Source organism: Patella vulgata, chromosome 3 (assembly GCF_932274485.2).
Source record: "Patella vulgata chromosome 3, xgPatVulg1.2, whole genome shotgun sequence".
Lineage (NCBI taxonomy): Eukaryota > Metazoa > Mollusca > Gastropoda > Patellidae > Patella > Patella vulgata.
In genome coordinates this window covers 78,787,922-78,797,490 of record NC_065881.2, presented here as the reverse complement: position 1 = coordinate 78,797,490, position 9,569 = coordinate 78,787,922, and the positions used below count along the sequence as shown (strand labels likewise).

Genomic DNA, 9,569 nt, shown 5'->3' with positions numbered 1-9,569 from the left:
ATGTAGGATAATTACCCCCTGGTGTATTCAAGGTGGTAACATTAACACCAATGATAACCAACAGGGTGTAAACAGATTGTGGTAATATATGTTAAACAAGTTAAATTTATCACCCATTGTGTACAAATTCTACACCAATTTATTAACGGTTAATCTTAAGTCGAGACGGGGTTTTACTGATATAAGAAACATAATGAATCTATTTAATAGAATAATATATGTTAAGATGAACAATTAATTACTTTTTAAATAAAATCATTCATGATATGAACAATTGCTTTGTTTTTATATAAAAAAGGTTCCCCAAATGTTAATAATACACTTTTTGATCCGTTTATTTCAATAAAAAATCTTTCTTACAATGCCTGTGTAGTTTGTCCTGTCCGCAGGTTTGTCTTTCCAGTTTTGTTTTGCGTGAAGTGCGGTTCTCTTGTACCATATTTAGTACTTCGGAGGGCCTGATAAGGAGAGCTGTCTAGTCGTTCGGATGGGGCGAAAAATCGAGGCCCCATGTATACATTGGCGGGCACGTAATGATCCCTTATCGATATAAAGGTAGACCATAGTGTCGCTGCCCGGGCAAAATTTCCCTCATAGCACACTGTATGGCGTATGCCTGTCTTCATTAGCCCAGTATAGGAGTAGTAGGATGTTAAACCCCATTTCATTTAATTTCTATTATGTACTTATAATTGGTGTATAGGATATAAATATAAATTGATAGTTATAATACAAAAGTCCATCAAAATTTGATAGTTATGTGAAGACTTTAAATGAATAATTTGTTAAGAAATGATGTCGATAAAATTAATCAAATATAAGAGGACTTTTCCTTAATAGTTTATGTAATTCAAGCTTTACTATCAATAAATGTCCCACAAACAATATATTAAGGCAGGTCTATTATAGTAAGCGCATAAGGATGACAGCACGACACACAAAACCAACCCGATAAGACAAACCCGCGGACAAAATTACACAGACATTGTAAGCAATAAACAGCGAATTTTATTAATATCAAATCAAGCGAATGGAAGCGGGGACCAGTCGGAAGAAATTGGGTAAATTAAAAAAGAAATAGGAAATATTTTTGACTTAATTAGAAATGAATAGTTAAACGGAAATAAAACGAAACAAAAAGAGTCATAAAAATTAATTTATCTTTAAATGGCTTACTTATTTCAAACGTTTTCGTTGACTTTAATTTTCAGGAAATCTGGAAAACAAAATGTTGATACTATTTTATTTCATAACTTCTTAATAGAGGTAATGTTATTTTAACTAAAAAAAATCCACATTCGTGAATTTCATGCGATCCAATCCATTATAATTTCTGTATCTATGCACAGCAGGACGTTAAACCCCATTTCATTTCATTTCATTTCATTTCATTCGTATCTACGCAAACGTTCTAAATATTTGTGACGGGTTCCGCAATGGATGGACGCGACACACACCACTATAAATAGTTTTTTTTTCTGATTGAGGAGTTAAAGCCCCGTAAGTTTAGAATTCAGGGGAAATCTGTTGCAGAGAGAGAGAGCGAGATGGGGAGAGAGAGAGAAGAGAGAGATGGGGTTTAACGTCCACTCGACACAAACTAGGTCATTTCGGAACTAACATAATGGTTTCATACCGGAGGAATCGGAAAAAACCATGAGGTTGGACAGGCTACCCTACTCCTTGCCACGTACAACCGGGGAATCGAAACCACGCCAGTTGACTCAATGACAGACCTTATGATACTGCGCGCACGTGCTAACCATTCGGCCACTCACCCCTCTATTATGTGTTAGAATCGACAAACTTATCATCCAAAATGATTGATTTATTTCTAATATGTTATAAAATAATGCTGGCCTGCGTAGGGGTCTTTTAGCAGAGGGGGTAAACCGTAGGACCCGGAGATAACCCTGAGGTTAAGAGGACAAGTCCTACTCCTTGTCATGCACAAGTATAGGATCGACACCCCTCAATAATAAGTGCAGGAAGACTGCACCACACACAAACAATTACACAAGACAAATTAAGGGATAAGACCACAATACGCAGAAATCACAAACAAACCTATACTAGAGATTTAGTGAATAGATCCGGGTCGTAAACGTTCGCTGTGCTGTATAGTCCCAGGCCTGTAGTGATATAGACTTCACTCAAAAATAAAACTAACAATAAGGAGAAATATATCCCAAACGTTGTATATTAATAGTACGAGTCGTGATCTGCTCTGGACACATGATATATAAATGTAAGCACATTGTGCCCTTAATGTTCCCCGTCGAATTCCTGGTATGGGTCATTATTTTAAAGCAACGTCAAATGCGTCGGCATTGCATCTCACTCTTTAAGGAATCTTTAATCAAAGGGCTAGACTTATTTTCTTTGACAGCCCCGTGGTCATTATCCTAAGCCAGTCCGATGGTTATTTTGGACCTGCCACGACATCGTCGGTCCTTTAGCCCCGTCTTCATTAGCCCAGTCGGTGAAGAAAAGTCGGACTTTAAACCCGATTTCATTTAATTTAGCAAGATACCAGGATACCTTCTGTAAATCCACTTTTCTGAAGTCAACGAACTTTTCTTAACCATAAAAGGTCAATTGCATTAATCTCGATTAATGAGTCTGAAGTCAACAATATAGAATTTTATACGACTATATCGATTCCACCAAAACCGTCCTACGTAGTTCTGTATACGTACTTCATTCTCATGTCAGTTTTGGATTTCGATCGATTTAGATCCCACGCAAAAACTTAATAGCATCAACCATATTTTACAATAAAAATCGAAGATTCACTATATTTTGTTAAATACTTTTTATTTTACAATAATTATTGCAAATTATTTTCGTAACAAAATATACCAGTAACAAAAATGTATTTTATACATTTCTACATTTTACAAAAAAACTAATCTAAGTTTTCATATAACAAGCAAAGTCAATCAAAGATGATTTGATAAGCGACAATCGATTATAATTGAAATGCAGAATGGAAGAATAATATTTATCTTAAACGAGTAAGACACATTGCTGATTTCTTGTATTATGTCATGAAATATTTAGAAACGCCATGACATAAAATAATATTATGAAAGTAAAGTTAACGGTTACATAAATTAACAAAAAGTGTGTAAAACGTCATTCATATTCGCTAATTGAAATATGCCATCTTTGTGTGTTTTACGTCATTCAATACAAATAACACGAATGGGCTCGGAAGATGTCACAAATTGTTGCCATGAAGCAATTTATAGGTGCAGAGTAATATCAACAGGGGATATAAAGATGATTATGAACATAATGCCGGCAATGTGGCTACCTGTGATATTTTTATTAGCGACCATTAATTAACTATTACTCTCTGATTAGTATAATTAAGACGACTGATCAAGTAGAGTTAATTGATTTAATGATTGTTTTGATGACACTGTAAACACTTAACGTATCAGGTTATAAACTCTGACAAACCATTAACAAACCACTTTACGATTTTTTGAGTAATGTACCAAATTAAATGTCAACAATATACAGATCTTAGTTTAGTATTTACTGTAAAATTGAATTTAATTTGTAGAAAGTTCGTACGAAGTCCTTTTACTTGATAAACATTTTTTTGAGTAATGTTCCAAATTAAATGTCAATAATATAGAGATATAATCTAATATTTACTGTAAAATTGAATTTAATTTGTAGAAAGTTCGTACGAAGTCCTTTTACTTGATAAACATTTTTTTGAGTAATGTACCAAATTAAATGTCAATAATATACAGATCTTAGTCTAGTATTTACTGTAAAATGGAAATTAAATTTAGTTTGCACGAAGCCCCTTTCCTTGACTAAACATTAACAAACACTTTTTTTGAGTAATGTACCAAATTAATGTCAGTAATATATCGAATTTATTCTACTATTTACCGTAGAAAGGATATTAAATTTAATTTGTAGAGACATTTAACAAACATTTGATGAGTTATGTACCAAATGAATGTCCAAAATATATCGATTTTATTCTACTATTTACTGTAGAAGAGATATCAAATTTAATTTGTAGAAAATAATGAACAATATAATTTTTAAAAGAATAAAAAGTAAAATTTTCAAAATAATAACAAATGTTATAATTATGCTAATATTACAAATACTGTTATCAACAAAATAAAGAAAATGTAAATATACTGATAATAATTGCATAAAATAAATGATAATTGCATATTTTTTTGCATAATAATATTGCTAAGCCAAGTTCACTTGATTAACGCATAATAATATTGCTAAGCCAAGTTCACTTGATTAACGTTCTTAATACTGTTTGTTTTTATCAATGTCTTTATAAAATCTAATTATATTATAGATTTTATTCACACCTGTACACAAAATAACATTTTTTACACGGAGTTTCTAATGTTATTTTTAACCGGTTATATTTAAATTATATATTCACATTATTTCCAAATTATAGCACCAGAAACTGTTATCGGAGATGTGATTGCAGTGAAGGTAGCGAACTCCAAGCACTATATGGATGCGAAACGCTTCGAGGACCAAACTGTCCATAGTTCAAACCGTTAACACTAAGAGGAAAGGGATAGTTGGCGATCCCTGTTCGACCCCCTGCTAGATCTAACATGTTATTACTCGCTGAACTAATACCATTTAACATAGATCTTTGAAATTCGAATTGCGATTCAAAAAGTCCTGGTATGAGTGACACCGGTAGAGAATTAGGCATAGATTTCAAATCAACGACTTTTGGTGGCGGACTTGGAATTTTGTCAAAAATATCATTTGTCGATTTTTCTTCTCTGCGGACACGCTTGTTGGGTTCCTCTATCGGGGACGTATGGGTACGATTACTTGTGCCAATGATGCTCTCAATGCTAAATACTGCTGGACGTTTTAAGGAATTGGGGGTAGAGGCTGCAAGAGGGGCTGTTCCTTCCAAATCTTCGCTTACAACACGTGAATGTTCTGCCCTGGGACTCAAACTGTCGTCTGATGGCTTAATTTCATCGTCCTGAAATTCACTACTGTTGTTGGTTTCATTCGTCAGTGACAATTGATCGACACTTTTATAGTTGATATCTAGATCACAAGAGGATGATGTTTCAGCACCGTCCGATCTGTCACTCAAGTTGTCACCGAGTCTGCAACCTACTCCTTTAACCCGTCGCTTCCGACGACGATAGTTTCCGTTTTCAAACATCTCTTCACAGTTAGGATCCAAGGTCCAGTAATTTCCTTTACCGGGTTTCCCTTTCTCTCGTGGAACTTTCACAAAGCAGTCATTTAAACTCAAATTATGTCGGATCGAATTCTGCCATCCCTGTTTGTTGTCATGGTAATAAGGAAACCGTTCCATAATAAACTGATAGATTCCGTTTAAGGTGACTTTTCGGTCTGGCGCGGCTTTTACGGCCATTGCTATTAAGGCGATGTAGGAGTACGGGGGTTTCTGTGGCTGTTCTCGTCTTTGGAGATCTTCGATCATTTTCATAGCATAAGCTCTGTTGATGTCCAAAGTCGGATTATAATAAAGTCCATATGGATAAGCCGGGGCTCCAAAGGCTGGATATAGACTCTGCATGATTCTTGATTATCCGCAACCAAAAACAGTCTGTAATGAAATAAGTCTATAATTAAATTTATGTTAATCAATAACTAAAATTATGTTAATCAAAATCTAAAATTATGTTAATTAAAATCTAAAATTATGTTAATCATTAATTTAATCAAAATCAATCCCAATCTTTTATGATTAGTTAAAATTAAATATTCCAGCGCACCTGTTATAGAAAGAATCAGTGATATCTCCTGCAAGCCTATTAAAGGTTAAAGTACAGACTAGCCTCCTCTGTTAATTATTACTTTAAAAAACTACAATTCTCCGCTATAAAAAACAACTCCCCAAATGAAGATCAGTGAAGTGACTTGGAAGACGATCAGAATGTTTCTGGCATTTGTTGGCGATGAAACCGTCTCTTAAAGCCGTGTATTTACAGAACGCTCATCACCGCCATTGTTATATGTTATTGTTTTTGTATAGCCAGTTGACTTACTAGTAGCTAAATAAATGAATGAACATGCAAACACCGACAAAAGTTTCTTTTGTCCCAAAAGGTGTAGAAAATGTCAGTTACTCTTACGTTACCGAGCACTTAGCTCGCTTCAGCCAATCAGAAAGCTGGATGAGAAGTGAAATGTTTATAAAACATTACTAACAATTATTTCGCCCACCCAAGATGTGTAGGGGCATGTTTATTTTGAAATTTGGAAACGAGAAATTGACCACCCCTAATCTAAACACAGATTAGAAAATCTTTTTATAACTAGTCTCGCGTATCCTTCATTTAATTAGTCAGTCGTTGATCGGATCGATGAATATCATAGTCAAAATTGCCGAATATTTTGACAGCCAACGTTGAATAAATGTCTCAGAAAAACCAGAAGATTAAACACACATAAGATAACACGCCTTAGGAGTTCTATATCTACTTGTATACGCTGTTAGACGAGTTTCACATTTCCTCCATCAAGAAATCAGACACCACTCTAGTATATTATATTTTTGGGTGTATCTTGACTTTTGTCACACTAATTTATTGAGTTTAAAATTTCAAAACTTTTATAATCATCATATTGATGCTGATTATTCATCCCACAAATCGACCCGAAAGCCCAAACTATTAAACCTAAGTCTAAAGGTGAAACGACGTTATAAGAGACCCTTGTTTGATATGAAAACATCGAATAAATTAACCCCACTAGAAATACATTCACAAACATAACACAGCGGCCATGGATCGACGCTGCAAATTACGTTTTGAAAGAGGAGCCACAATGTGATTCATGTAATAATATTTATGATTTATTATCAAAATATTAAACATTTGAAAATCAAACATGATATTATATGGAGTAGAGATCGGTATATTACTATCATAACATTAAATTATGTTAAATGGATTAAATACGGCTAAATTACGGTAAAGACATATTATTATATGGATTAATTATCGTTATACTACTATTACAATATAATTACGATAAAAACATGAAATTTTGTTATATGGGTTTAATACATGCTTAATTACGATAAAAACATGAAATTGTATTATATGGGTTAAATACAGTTATATTACAGTAAAAACACAAAATTATGTTATAATATGGATTAAATACCCCTGCATTACGATATAAAAAAATGAAATTTCATTACATGGATTAAATACTGTTATGTTACTATCATAACATAAAATTAAATACCGCTATATAACGATAAAAACTTGGTATTATATGAAATTATGTTAGATTAAATACCGATACATTACTAATATAACATGGGACTTATGTTCATATACTGTGCACGAAAATATCAAAATAACTATTCGATCACTTAAAATTGTACAAAATATTATAACTCAATGTTTATTTCAATCAAACCATAGACGATTCTGTTCCCCGCGCATCATTTATTCTGTAATAAGCTTAATGATTTTCAGAAAATATAAGTAAATCTACGTGTCAGGCTATTGGCTTCAATGGTCTGTTGTTATTATCAAAATAGGCTTTAGAAAAAAAAAGACATTCAAAATAGCTGAACTTTAAATGAAATCTGATTTCTCCGCTTATGTTCTGTACTGAACAAACCTAACCGCCATAAGAACAGAAAATGTATGAAATATGGATCCCCGACGGGGCTAATGAAAACGGGCATACAACATACAGTGTGGTATAAGGGGAATTTCGTTCAGATAGCGGCACTACGGCCTACTTTTATTTCGAATTCCATGTGTCAAGGGTTTCTTTATGTGCATGCCAATATGTACACGGGACCTCGGTTTTTCGTACCATCGGAATGACTCATTAAAAAAGTACCAATAAGCTTTGACACTTAATATGAATATGTTTTTGTTCCATGGCTATTTCTAATTGAAAACAAATAATCCGAGAATAGCTGTAGAGACAGAAACTGTAAGTAATAATCAACACGGCCATACGTAACATTAACCCATTAGAGTGCTTTAACATATAGCCTAGAATATGATCATTAATGGAAGTATTTTATCTGTCAACTGAAAGCTGGGATCATTAGTTTAACTGCCAGAGAATGATAACTGATCAAGGATCTTCTACAAATTTAATTAGAGTAATAATAAGTTTGTCTCGAGTAATGTTTATTACTATCATTAATTAAATATTTTGAGCTAGTTATATTATAAATTAATGATTGCTAGTAATCAAGTGCTGATATGCCAAATTACTGATACATATTGATTACGGGTTACGATCTTTCTGACAGACTAAACTTATGCTGTCCGTTTACAGTTAGCTCCGCTTGAGAACAGACACTAAGCTAATTGACGGACATTTTAGATCCTAAATCGATGATTTTAGTCGAAATCACTAAGTACATATACTTCGCGAATTTGGTTAAGTATTTATTCTGCTGTTATTGAATAACATTTAAAAAGTTTATTTAGTCTTAGTGTAGTATGATAGATGTGAAACGGAGTAGAGCCGCATTACAAAACAGTATACGAATTTTTGGAAATGGTGGCCATTTAGGGCCGAGATCTATTATCGAAGCATGAAGTAGATGGACTTCTGTGTGCATAATGACTTGACGTATGTAAAGGGAACGACACTAGAAAAATACCAAATTTACAACAAAAATGTACATGACATTTCCGTTTAACAATTACCCCTCCCCCCACACACACACACACCAAATGCACTGACTTTTAACTACACAAAATGTATATTTTATACACAAAAACAAATCACAACTAATAATAGTTAACAAAATGGACTCCTCAAATTTCGAGTTAACTTCCTGTGTTTCTGCACCAGTTGGGCTAATGCAGATGGGCAAAACTTAATGCTTTAAGTTAAAGTCTCCTACTAATTTACAAGATCTTTTCTTTTTAATGGGACATTGCAGACTAATAAATATGCTATTTCTGCGGGATGATTAGACGAACTTCTTCCATTAAATCTTAAATGCATAATAAAAAGACCTCGTATATATATATATATTGTACACAATTAAGAATTTGCTCTAAATAATCATTTTGTAAAGATGAAAAACTAACCTTGTGCATTGATTATTTGTCTTAATCTTGTCATACACTACTTTAGCTTTTAGAATAATGAAATGAAATGGTGTTTTACGCCCTACTGTTCTTCTCCGACTGGGCTAATAGGGGAAATTTTGCCCCGACAGCGGCGCTACGGCCTACTCTTATATAGAATTCCAAGTGTCAAGGGTTTCTTTACGAGCATGCCAATATGTCCATGGGCCACCAGTTTTTCGTCCCATCCGGATGACTATCCGTTGGTGCATACCAATAGGATACTAAGCCCACATTTCATATCATAGAACACCTGACAGTTGGATTACCAGTAAGTAAGCGCCCGTCTTCATTAATCATTATAGTATCGCAATTATTCTCAAATAATTCATAAATTGTGGATCGTACCTGTACAATGTATTAACCTATAAAATTATCAAATATAATACTTAGTACATAATTCAAATAATCCTATTGCATAATCTTTAAGTAGTATTT

The 9,569-nt window shown here is 33.5% G+C and overlaps 1 protein-coding gene across 1 annotated transcript; it reads right to left on the bottom strand.

Annotated features, from left to right (window-relative positions):
• Nucleotides 1-4,468: 4,468 nt before the first annotated feature.
• Nucleotides 4,469-5,601, bottom strand: LOC126816868 (forkhead box protein C1-A). The gene has a single exon (XM_050543663.2). The coding sequence runs from the start codon at nucleotides 5,582-5,584 to the stop codon at nucleotides 4,472-4,474; it is 1,113 nt and encodes a 370-aa protein (XP_050399620.1). The 5' UTR covers nucleotides 5,585-5,601; the 3' UTR covers nucleotides 4,469-4,471.
• Nucleotides 5,602-9,569: the final 3,968 nt, after the last annotated feature.

Excerpts from the sequence above, each read along its gene's own strand:
- LOC126816868 (XM_050543663.2), bottom strand. The coding sequence starts at position 5,584 with ATGCAGAGTCTATATCCAGCCTTTGGAGCCCCGGCTTATCCATATGGA.